We start from the raw sequence: 20195 nt of genomic DNA, 5'->3' as shown, positions 1-20195 counted from the left end.
AAGTGGTAACTAGTTTGGGGTATACCCAATAGGTAGTCACTGTAGTGTTGGGTGTTCCCAAGAGGTAGTCATTGTAGTGTTGGGTGTACCTAATAGGTAGTCACTATAGTTTTCTCTTTTCCCAATACGTGGTCACTGTAGTATTGGGTATATCTGATAAGTAGTCACTATACTGTTGGGTGTTCCCAATAGCAGTCAGTCAGCCTCTGATGGGAGACCTCTAGTGCAGGGGAACTCACTCTCAACCAAGACAGACCATTCTATTTTTGTGATAGCTTGAAATTATTTGGAAGTTCTTCCTTTCGTTGAGCTGAAATTGACAATTTGGCATCTTCCAACCCGTTCCTGGTTCTGCCCTCTGAGGCCAAGCAGGACAAAATGCAATCCCTCTTCCACATAACAGCCCTTCAGACGTTTGAAGACAAGTATCATGTGCCCCCTGAGTCTTCTCCAGGTGAACTATCCCCAATTTCTTTAGCTAATGCTCATGTCAAATGACCCTTCTTGAAACCTTTCACCATCCAAGTTGCCCAGTTCTCTAGCTTATTAATATCCTTCCCAACCTGTGCTGCTCAGAACTGCAGTAATATTCTAGATGTGGTCTGACCAGGGCAGAGGATAGCAGGTCTATGAGCTCTCTTGTTCTGGGTGCCACAGTGCTATTAATGGGATGTCACTAATTGAGAGGGAACAATAGAGACATGGCCTTGGAATCAGGAAGACCTGGAGAAAAATGTGTGGATTTAGGCAGATCACTTAGCTCTTGGTGCCCCAGATAAGGCTCCAAGACTATAAATTGCAGAATACAGACAGTTCTTACTTTACATAAATTTGCATTATGCAAATTTAATCTAACATAAAGACTTCTGAAAGAAATCTGCTTTCAAAAAAAACACCTTTACTGTACAGTACTGTGCTCTCTCTTTCCTCTCTTGCCCCTCAGGCTTTTGTCACCTCTCAAACCTGCACCCCCCCCCCCCCAAAAAAAAAAAAAACTAAAAAAAGAAATCCTCCAGGTGAAAGCAGGAAAACAGATGAGCTGAGAGACTGGCACCACCTGGGCTGCAAGATGGGGACTTGACTTAAGACCTCAGGAGCTGAGAGAGGAGACCTTTGCCCTGCTTTGCACAGCCACCAGTGTGTCCGGCCACAAGTGCCTGTCCTCTGTGGATCTGTGCTTGGTACCATGTCTTTCCCTATCCCCACTGTTACAGGTCCTCTTCTCTGTGTCCACATGCCCATGGCTGGCCCTGGCCCGCACGTTCCTCCTCCTGTTTTTCCTTCCTTGTGTCCTTGAACCCTCCCTTCACAGGTAGGCCTTCCTTCCTCACTCCTTCCCCCACTTTCAGGACAAATTCAAATTATGTAAAAATTGCTTTATATAGAGGTCTGCAAAAATGTTCCACATGTAAAGGAAGAACTGTCTGTAATTATTAATGTTGTGAGATTTAAAATTGGATACTAGAGCATTAACCTCCCCTTTGAAACCTTTCCCTTATTTATCTCCCAGACTAGTAAATGGAAGAAGCTTCGGATCTCTAGTTAGAGCTTTTATTGTTTGGAAATTACAAGGTGATGTTGATTAGAGGGATAGGAAAGTAGGAATACAAAACAAATAGTCTTAAGTCTAAATTTAGTCTATATTCCGTATAAAACTCACCAAAAGCCCAAGGCCACCTTTGAGGGGGAGAGTCGAGTCAAGCACATGCTGCTAATGGCGAGCCGGGCCGAGTCCAACCTCCGTCAGCTTTTAAGCTCGCACCCCGGAAGTGGAGTGCTTAGCAGCCGGACTGGCATGCATAGCCTATGCACGGTCGTCAGTCTCCTCCCCGAAAGGGTGGTCCTTCAAAAACTGGCATACTTTTTACCACAGGTCCACATGTAAAGGAAGAACTGTCTAGTTCCCTATGTGAATAAAGTCATGGTTTTGGGTAAAAGGTTATTGATTTATTGAAAAAGCATATTATTAACTTTTAATAATAATAATGAATACACATACTAGTGCCTTAAAATTTGCAAAGTGCTCTACAAGTATTATTTATAGCAGCTCTTTTTTTTTTTGGTGAGGGAATTGGGGTTAAGTGACTTGCCCAGGGTCACAAGCTAGTAAGTGTCAAGTGTCTGAGGCTGGATTTGAACTCAGGTCCTCCTGAATCCGGGGCCACCTGGATTTATCCACTGTGCCACCTAGCTGCCCCTCTACAAGTATGATTTCATTTTATCTTCATATTCTGGGAAGTAGAGGCCGTTATTAAGATAATAATATTAAAATATCATATATATTATTATATACTATGTCATATATTTTTATAATATAATATAGTATAGTATAATGGAAATAGCTTTACAGATAAGGAAACTGAGGCAGATAGAGGGTAAGTGACTTGCTCAGTCACAAGTATCCAACATAGAAATTAAACTCAGTTCTCCCTGACTGGCTACTGTACCACCTAGATGCCATATCTGTTGATTTATTATCTGAAATAGAAAAGTCTGTGACACAAAGCTTCTAAGTATAATGATTTATTTTCAAGGCTAGCAGTTGCCAACAAATCAGGTCTGCTGACTCCTCAGCAGTCAGAGACAAATGACAGATTTACAGAGCTCATTATTATAATAGAAAAAGAGGAATTACAAGTCACAGAAATTTATTTTTACCATAATTCAATTGGATAAGGCAGGTCACTTGACTTATGGTTAGGCTAGGTACCTCCCAAAGCAAAATGAGCGTATTTTGGTTTTTGTTGTTGAATCTTTTCAGTCATGTTGTTGTTGTTTGGTCATTTTCAGTTGTATCTGACCCTTCATGACCCCATTTGGGGTTTTCTTGGTAAAGATACTGGAGTCATTTGCCATTTCCTTCTCCAGCAGATCCATTTTGCCAAACAGTCAGAGGCTAAGTGACTTGCCCAGGGTCACACAAACGGGAAGCTTTTAAGGTTGTATTTTGGTATACTCTTGCCAACATTTAGAGTGTGGGAGTGTTGGGTGTATAACAGGTGTGACAACTATTAAATCCAGTATTTCCTATCAGTTTAGGACCTATATCTATCATGCTGCCTATCAAAGTGAGATTGCCTTAGAAATCTTGTTCTGTAGACAGACATTTGTGGTTAGGAGTGCTGCTTTTATGATACGTGTGGATTAACTAATATTATTTCTGCAGCTGCTGGGAAAAGGAACTTACTTTTGGGAGCTAAAGAAAAGAGGAACTTATCCGCTTAAATGAAAAATAAGGAACTTAGCCTTTAGAAAAAGCATTATAGGATAGAGCACCGGCCCTGGAGTCAGGAGTACCTGAGTTCAAATCCGGCCTCAGACACTTAACACTTACTAGCTGTGTGACCCTGGGCAAGTCACTTAACCCCAATTGCCTCACTAAAAAAAAAAGAAAAAAAGAAAAAGCATTATAAAATCTAACAATATAGTTCCTACAAAGATATGTATGTATTCTAAATCATCCCCTAATAAGTAATAATTATTGATAAAACCTTATTTGGTTAATCTATTAATTTCTTCATATTGTAGTATGGATTCATATTGAGCTTACAGTCCACTCATACCCCCAGCTCTCTTTCCCAAAGGCTATTGTATAGAAATGACTCTTGGTGGCACAATAGTTAGAGCACTAGGCTTGAAGTCAGTAAGATTCATCTTCCTAAGTATGACCCTGGACAAGTCATTCAGCTCTGTTTGCCTCAGTTTCTTCATCTGTAAAATGAACTGGAGAAGGAAATGACAAACCATTCCAGTATCTTTGTCAAGAAAACCCCCAAGTAAGGTCCTGAAAAGTCAGATGCAACTGAAAATGACTGAACGACAACAACAAAGGTCTACATTTTCTAGAAATAACCTATTAGGAGTAACATTGACAAGCTAAGGCACAACAAGATGAAATAAATGATGATATTAAATATATATCAAATTGTTTACCATTTTAGGAAGAGGGGAGGGGAGAAATGGAAGGAGTAAATTTGAAACTCAAAATTTTGTAAAAATGAATGTTAAAATTGTTTTTACATATAATTTGAAAAAATACTTTTTAATAAAGAAAGAAATCATGATGTGAGAAGATTAAAAAACGTATTATAAAAGGAAGGATGGGGGCAGCTATGTGGCACAGTGGACAAAGCACTGGCCCTGGATTGAGGAGGAGCTGAGTTCAAATCCAGCCTCAGACACTTGACACTTACTAGCTGTGTGACCCTGGGCAAGTCACTTAACCCTCATTGCCCCACCAAAAAAAAAAAAAAAAAAAGAAGGATGTTGTTCTAAAAGGAGATGATTAGCCTAGACAAGAGGCAACTTGGGGAAAGATTTTCATTATTCACAAGCACTGAAAGAGCCGTCACACAGAAAAAGGATTAGATTTATTCTGGTTGGAGGAAAAGCTAAGAACATGGATGGAAGTTCTTGGGGCCCAGATTTTGGCTGAACTTCCGAATACTTGGGCATTCCAAAAAAAAAAAAAAAAGGAATGGAGTGAGTTCCTCATCACTAGAGGTGTTCAAGCAAAGGCTAGATGAATCCTTGTCAGGAATGGTCCAAAGGACATTTATCCAGGGGTCATGGAGCTAGACTAGATGTTCTCTACAATCCCTTCCAGCTCTGTGATTCCAAATGAATTTATAGCAGTATGACCTATGGAAACTTTGTGTGTTTCTGCTCTCCACTGGCTGGATCTGAGAAAGAAATTTGGCATCTTCCCCACAACTGGAGAATAGTTACCTGAACTCTGGTCAGTCTAGGAGCAGGACAGGCCCCGAGAAGAGGCTTCTGACTTTGTGTTGACTCCCACAGATCACCAGCCTCCAAAAAGGATACAGTGATACGTTGTGTCAGACCCTCACTGAGAGAAGCATGGAAATTGCAAATCTGAAAGCCGAAGGGGAGAATTTAAAGAAAGACAAAGCGATGAGCTCAGGTAAATTCTCTCTGAGGACAAGGAGATGGGAACCAGGTGGAGGAGGGTAGAAGAGACCAGGCTGTGCCAACCCGATGGCATGTCTCACCACTGCAGTCATAGATTGAAGAGGGACAGAACTGTAATGAGGGTGGGGCAATTAGTTCTTTTCCCCAGGGCAGCAAAATTTAAAGGGCACTGACAGTACTTTTCCCCTAAAAGGTAGAAAAAATGAGTTTAGAACCTAGTTCGCAAGGATAATTAGTTAAAATTGCAAACTGCTAAATGATTCTTTCTTGTTGTACCCATTGCAGTTCACCCACCCCAGGTTGGCTTCTCCCCAATTTTGCTCAGCTTTGCTTCCTTATCCATCAAGTATCCTCTCCAGAAGCACATATAGTCCAGGGTCCTAGAGTCTCACTCTCTTCCATCATGAGCCAACCTGTGGACACCACCCCCACCCCCCATCCCACAGGGTCTTATGTTCCAAAGTTCAAGGTCTCTCCCCCATTCAAGTAAATTTGTCTTCAAACACTGTTTTGAGGAAACCTTTTGTGCAGTTTTTCCTAGGCCTGCTTTTAGTGGTTGCTGCAGGCACAAGAATTGGTAGTGACAGCTCTGATGAGCACATGCCAATGGGAACCGCTCCTTCATGCCTTGATGTCATTGGCTATGGTGATAACTGGACAGGGCCACTAGATTAGGCAATCAGTGCAGGTGCTATGTGTGTGACAGCAGCTGATAGACACATTTTAACTTTACACCAGCTGAAGGTAATGTACCCTTATCCACACGGGTTGCTGGTGCCTATAGCCCAATGACTCTCAAATGTAAGAAACACAGGGAACCAAAAGTCACATGATCAGTCATCCCTATAAAGATGAGAAATGGGAAATGAATCTGTGAGGCACAATCAACTCTCTCTCTCTCTCTCTCTCTCACTCACACACACACACACCCCTACCTCCAGCGAGGAATGTCTTCTCCAAGATGCAGGTCCCTGGCATCTCCCATGTGGGTGTTTCCAAGTAGCACATAGTAGGCAATACTAAAACACTAGCTATCAGCAGTCCCCAAGCAGAAAACTCCCCAGGTATCATGTCATTTGTTGCCACAAACCTTGGAGGAGCAGGAGATTTCAGAAGCTAGAAAAACGAGGCTGAGAGGAGCCTTAGAACATAGAACATCAGACCTTAAAGTGGTTTTGGAACCTAGAATGTCAGAGCTAGACTGTATTTTTTTCTTTTCTTTTCTTTTCTTTTTTTAGTGAGGCAATTGGGGTTAATTGACTTGCCCAGGGTTACACAGCTAGTAAGTGTTAAGTGTCTGAGGCCGGATTTGAACTCAGGTACTCCTGACTCCAGGGCCGGTGCTCTATCCACTGCTCCACCTAGCTGCCCCTAGACTATATTTTATTACATAGAATGTTCAAGGTAGAAGGGGTCATGGAACATGGAGCTGAGAGGGATGTTAGAATGTAGAATGTCAGAGCTGGGAGGGCCCTAAAACACAGGCTTGTCTTGCTGGTGTAGATCATCAGGAGCAGCTGATCCAGTAGCAATTGGTTAACTTTGAGGACACCCATACATAGCCAGAAGGGCCGTGCCTTCAGAAGTATCAGATGTGTCAGACAAGGGGTAGTGTCTTTGTGTCCCTCTCTGTGTCTCTCTGTCTCCCCCTTTCTGTGTCTCCCTGTCTCCCTCCCCCCTCTGTCTTTGTGTGTCTCTGTCTGTCTGTCTGTCTGTCTGTCTGTCTCTCTCTCTCTCTCTCTCTCCCTCTCTCTCTGTCTGTCTCTGTCTCTTTCTCTCCCTTTCTTTTTTTTTTAGTGAGGCAATTGGGGTTAAGTGACTTGCCCAGGGTCACACAGCTAGTAAGTGTTAAGTGTCTGAACTCTGGTCCTCCTGAATCCAGGGCCAGTGCTCTATCCACTGTGCCACCTAGCTGCCCCTCTCCCTTTCTTTCCCTCTGTATCTGTCTCTCTCTCCCCCTTCCTCTCTCTCTCCCTCTCTTTCTCTCTGTATCTGTCTCTCTCTCTCTGTCTGTCTCCCTGTCTCTTTCTCTCTCTGTATCTCTTTGTGTATGTCTCTCTCTGTCTCTCTCAATGTCTCTCTCTGTCTCTGTCTCTCTGTCTGTCTGTCCCTCTCTCACGCCAACTATGCAGCTAATGAAAAAAGGTGGGACAACAAGGAATGTCTTCTCCCACATGCAAGTTCCCAGCCTGTGAGAGTTTTCATCTTAGGTGATCTGGGAACGCACCAAAACTGTGTTATACATTCATGAGTTCACTGAACCTCACAACAGCCCTGCTTGGTAAATAAGACAGATATCCCTGTTTTAAAGATGAAGAAACAGGGGCAGCTAGGTGGCTCAGTGGATAGAGCACCAGCCCTGGAGTCAGGAGTACCTGAGTTCAAATCCAGCCTCAGACACTTAACACTTACTAGCTGTGTGACCCTGGGCAAGTCACTTAACCCCAATTGCCTCACTAAAAAAAAATAAAAATAAATAATAAAGATGAAGAAACAGAGGCTTGCAGTAATAAAGTAACTTGCCCATGTTTAAAAAGATAGTGTCAGAGGTATCATTCGAACCCATATCTTCCAGGGAAGTAATTTGCTTAAGGTCACATCGAGAGTTAGTAAAAGAGGCAGAACTCGAGGCCAGATGCCCTGACTCCCAGACTGTTTCTCCTACAAAGTAAGCAAGGCTGCCTCTACGTTTCTAGGGTTCAAGGATTTCCCCCTTCTCCTTTGGGGCTGGCATTCCCCTATTGTATAGCAGCTCGGGTAAGCATTGTCTTAGCAGTGAGGAAGCTCAGGTATAGGTGGAATCCAAGCTGGTGTAAATGTTCACACTGAAAATTTAACAGTTGACTCTCAAAAGCCAGTATGAGGGCAGCTAGGTGGCGCAGTGGATAGAGCACCGGCCCTGGATTCAGAAGGAACTGAGTTCAAATCCGGCCTCAGACACTTAACACTTACTAGCTGTGTGACCCTGGGCAAGTCACTTAACCCCAATTGCCCCACCAAAAAAAAACCAAAAACCAAAAACAAAACAAAACAAAACAAAACAAAAAAAAAAAAAAGCCAGTATGAAATGGTTCTAGTCTACCATTGATAAAGGCTGTGTGAGTGGAGAGAAGGAAACAGATGGGAGAGATATTGTAGAATGAACAACCCTTGGCAACTGGGCATGACTTGATCCTTCTTTCTTAAGTCTTCCCCAGAGCTTGGCACGGTGACCTGGACTTAGGCAAGTGCTCAGGAAATAGTTGTTGAGTCAGCTGTTGAGTTCTCCCTAACCCAACTGCCCTTGATCCTTTTCTGGTTAGGTTCCAGCCCACCCTTTAACTCTAGGTCAGAAATACCCACTTTCCAATATCCTGAGTCAGTGACACTTCCTTTGCCCCTTTTTCTTATCTATACCAAACAAAAGGGAATTCTTTGTTCACCCTCTTCTCTGTTGCCTACTGACAGCCACCTGCTCAGCTTCCCTCAGCTGTCCTTGTGGTTTCAACTATCTGACCACTTAAACTGCCTCTGCAGATCTAGGGTAAAAAAAGAATTCCTATAGAAGTAGCTGTTTCCATGTTAAACTTCTAGGTGATGTAGTGAATAAAGCTCTGGACCTGGAGTCATGAAGTTGTTGTTCAGTCATTTTAGTTGTGTCCAACTGTTCATGAGCCCATTTGGGTTTTCTTGGCAAAGAGACCGGGGTGGTTTGCCATTTCCTTCTCCAGCTCATTTGATAGACGAGGAACTGAGGCAGACAGGCTGAAGTGACTTGCCCAGGGTCACACAGGTAGTATCTGAGGCCAGATTTGAACTCAGGAAGATGAGTCCTCCTGACCCCAGACCTGGGACTCTACCCACTGTGCCACCTAGCTGCCCTCTGGAGTCATGAAGGCTTGAGTTCAAATCCAGCCTCAGATACTTAATTAGTTGTGTGACCTTGGATAAGTCACTTAACCTCTGTTTTAATTTTCTTAATTGTAAAATGGGGATAATTGTAGCACCTACCTTATAGGTTTGTTGTGAGGATCAAGTGAGATAATATTTGTAAAGTGACTAGCCAGTGACTGGCACATAGTAGGCACTACATAAAACTATATAGTAGTACTAGCAGCAGCAGTAGCAGTAGTGTGAAGATCTAGGTTCAAATCCTGGCTCTCTACCCTATATGACTTCCAGGAAATTGTTTAATTTCCCCAAGTCTCAGTTTCCTCATCTATAAAATTCATGGGTTGGACTAAATCACTTCTAAGGTCCTTCCTGGTGCTACATCTATGTTCCTATGAAATATCACCCATAGCCCTAAACTTAGATATGTTCAAAAAGGAAAAAAAATAAAGACATGTTGAAAAATACCACTGATAAAAAATAAAATTTAATTTAAAAAAAAAGAAAGAAAAATACCACTGATTATGAACCACCTTGAGTGGTTTATTATACAAACCTAATTTGGGAACAAAGTGAAATTTACATACAAACCAATAGGACTTCCTTTCAAGGTCTTAAATTAGGGCATTTTTGTTTTGTTTGTTTACAGTGCTGGTCCCACTCCCACTTCCACCCTTGAGAGTCCCTCAGAAGCAGGGGAGTGTGGTGGGAAAAGCACGGGATTTGGAGCAGGACCACCTGGGCATCAATTGCAGCTAGCACTTGCGCTGTCTGTCTGTCTGTCTGTCTGTCTGGCTGTCTGTCTGTCTGTCTGTCTGTCTCTCTCTCTCTCTCTCTCTCTCTCTCTCTCTCTTTCCTCCCCCCCTCTCCCTCTCTCTCTCTCTCTCCCTCTCTCCCTCCCCTTGGTCCTGGTCTTGTGGTTTTATGGGAATAGGGACCTCCTGTGAAGAAATTCCTTTTACAACACATTAGCACCTGCTCTGCAACTGATGGTATTAGAGTATTTCCTGGGGGTACTAAGAGTTTAAATGACTTGCTCAGAATAATTTAGCCAACAAGCAGTAAAGGTGAGACTCGAACCCAGTTCTTTCTGACTCTGAGACCAGCCCTTTATCCACTATACCTCAATGCCTCTTCAATGAGTAATAACCAAAGAATTGAGTAAATCTCTTCCTTTCTCCCGGTCTTAGTTTCCTTCTATATTTCTCTGGGACTCAGTTTCCTCCTATGTAAAATGAAAGAACTGGTAAAATGATCTGGTAAAACTATCTCTAAGATCCCACAAAGCCCTAAATCTAGTTATTTAGAATAATTAGAATTTACCAATAAAGGGTGTCTCTCTGTGCCTGCCCTTCCCCTTTTGTCTGCCTGCCCCCCCCACCTTTATTGCTTTGTTTAATCACATCTTGATGGAACAATTAATGTCAGTAAATAAATCATTAAGCATCTGCTATATGCCAACACTTGGACTACAAAGACAAAATTTAAACCGTGTTTGCCCTCAAGGAATTTACATTCTGATGGGGGAGACCAGATGGACACAGAGAAGTATATAAAGCTTGCAGAATAGGCCTGTGATTTCATGAGTGAGCTCCTGAGGAGGAGAGTCCCTTTACCAATGCAGATTGGTACCTGCTCTGCAATTAATAATCCTAGTGAAGTAACCTGGGACACTTAGAGAGATTAAATGTCTTGCCCAAAGTCACTCTGTTATTGGAGTGAGGTCTTGAACCTAGGTCTTCCTGGACACTCCATCCATTATATCACATTGTCTCTCAAATATTATCTCATCTCACCTAATGAGACAGTATTTTCAAAGTGCTAGGCGTGGTGCCTGGAACATAGTAGGTGCTTAATAAATGCTTATTCCCTGTCCTTTTCCGTAGACCTTTTCGGCAGTCTGTGAAAGTCTATGGATCCTTTCTCAGCATCATGGTTTTCAAATACATAAAATACACAGGATTACAAAAAAGCCAGTTATATTGAAATAGAGTTAGCCACATTTTTAAAAAAATGTTTATAGATGCTAGGTTGAGAACTCATTAAGACTGCCAAGCTGCCTTACTAGAGGGAGTTTCTCTCCCAGGAGTCACAGGTCTGAAGGACCACCCCCCACAAAGTACTTGATATCACCACATGGTCTCTCTTAGGCTCTATTGTCCTTGATTCCCAGACAACAAAATAAATAGAACGGATATACTCTATATGACTAACCTAGGGCCCACAGACTCTATGTCTTTACATCTGTCCAGGTGCTTAAACTGTGGGCAGTAGGGGGTCAGGTCTCCGAAATGGGACTCATTGCCAGGCTAGACTTGGAGGAGTCATTCTGGGTCAAGGTTCCTGAGCTCATTCTCAGACAGCCCCAATCAGGCCTGAAATAGCTTCTAAATGGCCTTTTTTCTGGTGTGGGAGAGACAGATGATGTTGTGCTCTCAACATCTGCTTTCCCCGGGTCAGAATCTGATCTGGAACAAAACAAACCTCCACTCGAGGGCAAAGGCTTCAGGAGTTCTGGCATTGTAAAGAAACAAAGGTAGAATTCCTTTTTAAAGCATCTTAATTTTATCATGAGCAGAGGATCTGTGCCCTGAGAAATAATAATAACAACAATGATAACTAGCATTTCCATAGCCCTTCCTATGTGCTGAGAACAGTGCTAAGTGCTTTACAAATCTTAGCTTGTTTGATCCTCACAACAACTGTAGGAAGTTCAGTCCCCATTTTACAGAGGAGGAAACTGAGGCAGGCAGTGGTTGAGTGACTTGAACAGGGTCACACAGCTAGTAAGTTTCCATGAGTGAATTTGAAACCAGGTCTTCCTGACTCAAGGTCTGGCACTCTATCCCTTCTACTTTTGGGTCTACACTGGGACCAATCCCTCCACTGAAGCAGAGAGCAGCCTGCCTATAACTTGGTAGAGGTGTCTTAAGATCACAGGGTTTTATACTTATTCTGTTTTTGTTGGTCGATTTTGTCCTACTCCTTGTGACCCCATATGGGGTTTTCTTGGCAAAGATACTGGAGGGGTTTGCCATTTCCTTCTCTAGTGGATTAAGGCAAACAGAGGTTAAGTGACTGGTCTAGGGTCACACAACTAGTGAGTATCTTGAGGTCACATTTGAACTCAGGTCTTCCTGACTCAAGGCCCAGTGCTCTATCCACTGAATCACCTAGCTGCCTCCACTTACTCAGTTATCTTCCCCCAAATTCGTCCCTCCAGCCACCATGATGAATCATTCATCCATTCATTCCACAAACATTAATTAGGCATATACTGTGGTGATGGGGGTTGCGCTAAATATTAGAGAAGAAAAGGAAAGAACAGAACAGAACATTTTACCTCTTACTCCTTATCAGAGGGTCATAGATTAACACTCAGAGTTCATTGAGTCTAACCTATTTTGCATATAAGGAAACTGAGGCACAAAAAAGTTAAGTGGCTTGCCTAGGGTCACAGAGCTAGTAAGTGTCTGAGGCACGATTTGAACCTGGATTCCAAAAAGGATAGATAGGAATTCAGCAGGCAAAGGAGAAGAGAAGGAATTCCAGGTATGACATGAACTGAAACACACAGTTCTCCCAGCGGGCTGGAGGTAATCAGGAGACTGAAAATCATCTGGGTTGGTTATTGCCTAAAGTGAACCAGTGGGAATCATATAAGATAAACAGGATTCTGACCCATCATAAAATCCTAGATCCAGAGCTGGAAGTCTTCTTAGAAGTCTTCTTGTCTGGGGCAGCTAGGTGGCGCAGTGGATAGAGCACCAGGCCCTGGAGTCAGGAGGACCTGAGTTCAAATCCAGCCCCAGACACGTAACACTTACTAGCTGTGTGACCCTGAGCAAGTCACTTAACCACAATTGCCTCACCAAAAAAAGAAGTCTTCTTGACTAATGCCCTCATTTTACAGATGAGGAAATTGAGGCACAGAGAGGTGAAATGACCTGTCCAATATCACCCAGGAACTAGGTAGCAGGGCCAAGATTTTAACTTCCCAGATTGTAGAAGAAATAGGGAGGCCCTGAATGTCTTTGACTAGAAGAGTGACAAGATCCATTCTGTGCCCAAGGAAGATTAGTAGGGTGATGTTATGAAGCATTGGAGGAAGAAAAGGATGGAGGTGGGAAGACCCAGCAGGATGCTATTGTAAAGGTCTAGCAAGGTTGTCATGAAGGCCAGATTTAAAGGGGGGTATTAGGTACTAGGACTTGAGAAGAGGGAATTGCAGAGACATTGCCAAGGGAGAATCTCAGTGGCAACACTGACCCCAGACACTCTCTTTGACAGAGTTGGTGGCCAGTTTGCAAAAGGACATCGGATTAAAGGACAGCATGGTGCAAAAACTAAGGCAGGAGGTGGACAGACTGAAGAGTGAAAACCAAGAAAAGGATTATCAGCTTTCAGCCATCACTTCCAGGGTGAATGAATGAATGAGTGAGTGAATGGGTGAATGAATGAGTGAGTGAGTTCATGAATGAACAAACAAATGAATGAACTAATGAATGAATGAATGAAATACTGTCATCACTGCCTTTGCTGGGTTGTGGAAAATGTAGCTTGGGCCTGCCAGAGGTAGAACCACCTTGGTCTTTCTTCCTTGAGTATGGAGAGTAAATTGAGGCAGGTTGGGTGGGGTCACCCCTGGTCAGTTGATGAAGACCCCCAGTTTGCCCTAATGAGTGATTCTCTAGAAACAGAGAGACTCCTGTGCTCTTCTGCCCCAGGACCTCCCACATGCCCCAGAATTGGTTCTCCCAAAGCAGATGTCATTACCCTTCTGGTTTGGGGCAGGACTGGGGGAGAGAGTTGGCTTGTTTTTTTTTAAATTTAATTTAATTTTGTTTTGTTTGGGGTGGCAAAGCCACCCTCATAAACAGGGTATATATAAATGTCAGAGGTGGGGAAGACCTTGAAACAGGGAATAATATCAGGGCTGGGAGGAACCTTAGGACACAGCATGTCATAGCTTGGAGGGCCCTTAGAACATAGAATGTCAGGGATGGGCAAGGTCTTGAAACACAATGTCAGGGATGGGAGGAGTGTTAGAACCCAGAATGGCAGAACTGGGAGGGCCCTTAGAACAAGAAATGTCAGAGCTGGGAGGGGCCTCAGAACACAGGATGTCAGAGCTGGGAAGGCCCTTAGAACACTCATCTAGTCCATCCAAGCCACTCATTTTACAAAGCAGGAAACTAGGACATCAGAAAGCGAGGGGGTGGTCTGGGGCTAAACAGCCTGTAAGTGGAAAAAACAAGATCTGAACCTGAATTTTTTTCTGACTCCAAATCCCATGCTCTTCCATATGTGGCTTGTTATTTTTCCCCGTTGTTGTTATCTTCCACCCCTCCTTGTCCTTCATCCTCTCCTAAAGTCCTATTCCCATGGTCCTTTGTGGCATGGACTTGACTTGGGGCCCTCCAAGCCTATACCAGTGGAACATAAGCCCTACCAAACTGGAACAGCTTTGAGTATAGACCCAGTCGTGAAGTGTGTGTGTCTGTCCTCCAAGGACTAGACCCTGGGTAAGTCACTTAACTAGTGCCTGCCTCAGTTTCCCCAAATGTGAAATGGGGATGATAATAGCACCTATCCCTCAGGCTTGTTGTTAAGATCAAATGAGAATATTTGTAAAACGCTTAGCACAGTGCCTGGCACATCGTAGGTGCTTTAACAAATGTTTTTTTTTGTTGTTGGGCAGCTAGGTGGCGCAGTGCATAAAGCACTGGCCTTGGATTCAGGAGGACCTGAGTTCAAATCCAGCCTCAAGATACTTGACACTTACTAGCTATGTGACCCTGGGCAAGTCACCTAACCCTCATTGCCCCACAAAAAAAGAAAAAAAAATACAAATGCTTTTTTCCCCCTTCCTAAATCACCTAATCTCTTTGGTCTTGGTTTCCTCATCTGTAAAATAAGGATCATCAGACCGGATCTGCTAAGGTCCTTTCTGGCTCTCACTTTGTGATACTGTGATCTCACAGGAGATCCACTTGTGAGCCACGACCACTTATCCAGGTGTTCAAGGGAGACACGGAGGGTCATTTGCCATGCCTCCCACCCATGGGATCAGCAGCTCTTAAAGGCGTGAAAGTCTCAATCCTCCCCTCCCTTCCCTCCCCCTGAGTTGGGCAGGATGCTTCATTTCCTTTGGTCTAGACTTGCCCTTTTCCTGATGAATAATAAGCTCTGGATGGGGCATGAGTCATGCCTCTTTTATCCAGCACCATGGAGAGAGGAATTGTTGTTCAGTCCTTTCAGTCATATCTGACTCTTCATGATCCCATTTGGGGTTTTCTTGGTAAAGATACTGGAGTTGTTGGCCATTTCCTTCTCCAGCTCATTTGACAGATGAGGAAACAAGCAAGCAGGGGGAAGTGACTTGCCCAGGGTCACACAGGTATTGTCTGAAGTCAGATTTGTACTCAGAAGGATGAGTCTTCCTGACTCCAGGTTGGGCACTCTATGCATTATAGCACCACCCAGCTACCCCGGAGAGAGAAGCACTCAGTCTAGACAGCCCTCTCCCTACCATCTCTCCAGCAGCCTGTCCTAGGGAGCCCATTTGCTGCCTTTGTGCCCAAGGTAAGCTTCTACCCAGTGTAAACATGCAGAGAAAGCTTCCCTTTGTCTGGGACAGGAAGTTGGCCTGATAGAAGCTGATGGTCATTGAGTCCTAGGATTTACATCTGGAGAGGATGCTCAGTGGCCAGCAGGGTCACAATCTAAGAAAGGGAAGGAAGCTCAGCTGCCATGGAGTCCAACCCATATGCCAAAAAAAGTTCCCACTACAAAGTCCCTGACAAGTGGTCAGCAATCTCTGATCAAATGTGTCCAAAGTGACTTACCCAAGGTCACACAGCTAGTAAGTGGGAAAGCCCAGATTGTGAGGAAGTTTTTTCAAGCCTAAATCACCTTCTTTGTAACTTGCCCCCATTGTGCCTAGGTCTTCCCTCCAGGTGAAAAGAGCAGAAACTGGGGCAGCTAGGTGGAGCAGTGGATAAAGCACCGGCCCTGGATTCAGGAGGACCTGAGTTCAAATCCAGCCTCAGACATTTGATACTTACTAGCTGTGTGACCCTGGGCAAGTCACTTAACCCTCATTGCCCCACAAAAAAAAAAAAGGAAGGAAGGAAGAAAAAGAAAGAAAGAAAGAAGTCAAATGGCTTACCATAGGTTACTCAGCTAGTAAGCATCTAAGGCAGATTGAGCATTCTAGCTCCCTTAGGAATGTCCCCTGGATTTGGAGTCAGAGGAACTGGGTTCAGATCGTAACTCTGTCACTGACCAGTCACGTGACCTTGGGGAAGTCATTTCACCTCTGTAGGCTGCAGTTTCAGGATCTGTGAAATAAGCAGGCTGGACTAAATGATGTGACACAGTACAACTAGCTCTGAAGTTTGAGGACCTCAGTTCATAGAATCACATAGATTTAGAGCTGAAAGGAGCCTCAGAGGTTGTCTAGTCTAGGGCTTCTTAAACATTTTTCCATTGGTGACCCCTTTTCTCCTGAGAATTTTTTATGAGACCAGGGTATATAAAATAGGCATATATAACCTTTTACTGTTGCCAGATTTTTAGAACCCCCCCCCACACACACACAATTCAGTTATGCAATTCCATATGGGGCTTCTGCCCACAATTTAAGAAGCTTTGATCCAGTTCACCCTTTCCCCCCTTTTCAGATCAGTAAAGTTAAGTTGACGAAATCGAGAGAATGCTGGCAAATATTTAACAACCCCCTCTCAAGTGCGGGTAGTATATTAGGACGCATTTTAAAGCTTAATCAGTATTAACACCTTCCCCATCACTTTCTCAAGCCTAGATAATTTTAGAAAACACCAGGAAGTCAGTCAGGCTCTGATTTGTAGAATAAGCTATTCTCCAAGGTATCAGTTGGCTCTCATGAGCCGGGAAGAGCTGCCTCCAGCACACTCTAGCTTAGGATCATCCAGTCACAATTTTTGTTTTTGTTTTTGCTTTTTGGGGTGGGGTTTGTGATCCAGTCACAGTTTTAAGGCAGGAAGGAACCTCAGAGGTCATCTCCTCCAACCCTCTTCATTTACACATGAAGAAACGGAGGCACAGAGAGATGACCTCATTTGCCCAAAGTCACACAGGGGCTAAGTGACAGACCTGGAATTGGAGCACAGCAACTCTGAGCCCAATTCCAGGGCTCTCACAGGTGATGCCATTCAACCTATCCACTGGCATGGGTAGGACCCCACTACCTGGCCTTGACACTTTCTCTCTCTGTGGCCTTGGCCAAATCAATCCAACTCCAGGACCCCTTCCACTCTGACACAAGAAGAGAGCCCTGTTCATTCATTATGATGGAGGGGCATCCCGGAGCAGATTTTTATTTCTTATGTCTCAACTTTCAGGACTTGGGTGAAGAAAGTCAGATGATGAGAGACTGGATGACACTTGTCCAAGTGGGACTGATTTGTCTCCTCTAGCCTGAGCTAGGGGTGAAGGGTGCAGGGCTTCCTTAGCTAAACACAAGGGATCTCAAGTTCAAGAGTTTCAATCAGTGCCATTTGTTTACTTAGGAAATCCTTTCTGGGGATGAGAGGAGAGAGGAGGAGAAAAGAGATGGCAAGATCTAGACATAGCCCGAGAGGGCTCCTGTGGCCTGACCCCTTCTACCTTCTTTTCTCTTTGCCACAGTGTACAAAACTGAAAGAAGACATGAAGAAAGATGAGCTGGAAGCCAAAGAGAATGAACTAAAATCATGCAAATCTGTGAGTTAACTCTTCCAGTCCTGGAGCTGGCTTGTTGAATAGTGGTGGTTACATTAGTCGGTCAATAAATATTTAGTAAGCACCCACTATGTGCCAGGTACCATGCTAATCAATCAGTAAACATTTACTAAGCACCTACTATGTATCAAGCACCAAGCTAGTCAATCAGTAAACATTTATTAAGCATCTACTAAATGCAGGCATTGTGCTAATCAGTTGATAAACATTAAGTGCCTACTATGTTCCACTGTGCCACTCAAATCAGTAAACGTTTACTAAATGCCTACTATGTGTTAGGCACCATACTAGTCGATCAGTAAGCATTTATTGACCACCTACTATGTGCTAGTATTAATAAACATTTATTAAGCACCCACCATGCCAGGCACTGTGGTAAGTATTGGGGAATAAAAGACAGTCCCTGCTCTCAAGGAGCCCACAGTGTACTGGAGGAGACAACATGCAAACAACTATGCACAAACCAATTATGTACAGGGTAAATTAGAAGTGATCAACAGAGGGATGGTTCTAGAGTTAAGAGGGATCAGGAAAGGCTTCCTATAGAAGTGGGGATTTTAGTTTGGACTTAAAGGAAGCCAGGAGGTACAACTCATAGGATTTAATGTAACTCATGCCCTCTAGAGTTATGTTACTTTGGGGTGGGGAGCTAACTTGTGACTAGAGCACTGGCTCTAGGGTCAGGAAGATCTGCATTCAAATCTTGCTTCAGATACTGACTGTATTACCCTGGACAAGTCACTCATCTTCTCTGGGCCTCAGTTTCCTCCATTGTAAGATGGGGGTGATATTAACACCTACTGGAGAGTGTCAACGGGAGTGCAGCTTGTATGATAAGGAGCCTCGGAGATCCTGCCCTCTGAGAACAGGGTTGTTGGGAGAAGACAGTGAGATAATGAGCGTTAAAGCACTCAGCAGAGCCTCAAAGTGCTAGATAGTGCTAGATGAAGGTCAGGCCAGATGATCATTATACAAATCTGAAGTAGGTCAGAATTCTGGCTACCTTGGTATTATGATGCATTTCCATCGTCATTCTTCTACTTGATTTAATTTAACAAATAATTATTAAGATTTCTTAATATTAATAGTTCCTACCATGTACAGGACTTCAGGGTCAGTTCAAGGGATACAGATACAGAAATGAAAGATGACAGGGTTCCTGCCCTGATGGAATTTCACTTCAATTTTACAAGCTTCAGTCAAGGGTTTGCTATGGGCCTCTGGGCTCGGGACTAGGAACTGGAATTAGATAATGAAACAAAATTGAACACATGTAGATGGGATCTGACCCAAGGAGGCTCTGAAGAGATTATCACCTCTTTATTCATGGAAGTCATTCCTCTCTCTCAAGGCAGTGCCCCAAGATCTTATCATCTTAGAATGCTGGACTCCACAGGCTGATTTTTTTTTAAATTTGATAATTATCTTTCAATATAGCTGGCTTTCTCTGTATTTTCTACATTCAAATATATGCTTCTCAGAAGGGGTCACCAGATACTGCCCTTAGGGGTCCAGAATGCAATAAAAATGTTAAGACCCTCTGATGAATCATTAGCTTTTTTTGGCTTCTATAACAACTTGTTGTCTCACACTGAGACCCCCAGATCTCCTTCAGACAACCTGCCATAGACTCGTGCCTTCCCCATCTTGTACTTGCTAAGTCAATTTTGAGGGATCAAGTATATGAGTTTTAAATTATCCCTATGACATTTCATCTGATTAGATTCTGCTCGAGTTTATAATTTGGCAAGATCATTTAAGATCCTGACTGTCATTCAAAGCATTCATTGATTCAATCTCCCAGTTTCGTGTCATCTATACTTTCAATAAGAATGCTCTCCGTGCCTTTATGCAAGTCATTGATCGGTACTTATTGGCTATATGACTCTGGTTAGGTCACTTAATCATTAGGGGTCTCGTTTTCCTCATTTGTAACATAAAGGCTTTGGATGCGATGGTCTCTAAGATTAGCTCTAACTCTCCTATAAACCTATATTAAAAGGTGCTAGGTTGGGGGCAGCTAGATGGCGCAGGGGATAAAGCACCAGCCCTGGATTCAGGAGATCCTGAGTTCAAATCTGACCTCAGACACTTGACACTTACTAGCTGTGTGACCCTGGGCAAGTCACTTAACCCTCATTGACCCACTCAAAAAAACCCAAAACCAACTATAGCAGAAATAAAATGGATTATTTTTTTTAAAAAAAAAAGGTGCTAGGTTAAGCAAAACACTCTGAAGCTTGCCTCCAGAGACCGCCTTCCAAAATCACATCATTAATGACTACCTTTTGAATCCAGCTATTCATCCAGCTTCCAATTTGGCTAATTGCACAATCTCGAAGCCCACTGCTCTGCTTCTTGGGTAGGAATTGGGGGAAGGAGGGAGGGGCAGAAACAAGCATTTATCAAGAACCTGTTATGGGCTAGGCACTGTGCTAAGCAATTCAGAAATATCTCATTTTACCCCCACAATAACTTTAGGAAGTAGGTGCTATTTTACAGATGAAGAAACTGAGGCAGAGAGAAGTTAAGTGAGTTGTCTAGTATCATAGGTAAGTTTCTGAAGTGAGATTTGAACTCTGGTCTTCCTTACTCTAAGCACAGCATTCTATCCACTGTGCCACCTCGCT

General features: G+C 43.4%; 1 protein-coding gene across 1 annotated transcript in view; it reads left to right on the top strand.

Moving 5' to 3' along the window:
- Window positions 1-20195, top strand: part of FHAD1 (forkhead associated phosphopeptide binding domain 1) — a 185129-nt gene that overhangs the window by 58226 nt on the left and 106708 nt on the right. The window contains exons 6-8 of the mRNA XM_043996552.1: window positions 4801-4924; window positions 13093-13223; window positions 17473-17547. Of these exons, the coding sequence (XP_043852487.1) occupies window positions 4801-4924; window positions 13093-13223; window positions 17473-17547 (330 nt within the window). The remainder of the gene's footprint in view (window positions 1-4800; window positions 4925-13092; window positions 13224-17472; window positions 17548-20195) is intronic.

Source organism: Dromiciops gliroides, chromosome 3, assembly GCF_019393635.1.
Source record: "Dromiciops gliroides isolate mDroGli1 chromosome 3, mDroGli1.pri, whole genome shotgun sequence".
In the NCBI taxonomy this organism is placed as follows: domain Eukaryota; kingdom Metazoa; phylum Chordata; class Mammalia; order Microbiotheria; family Microbiotheriidae; genus Dromiciops; species Dromiciops gliroides.
Note: the sequence above shows the minus strand (reverse complement) of the source record. Positions and strands in the feature narration are given on the sequence as shown.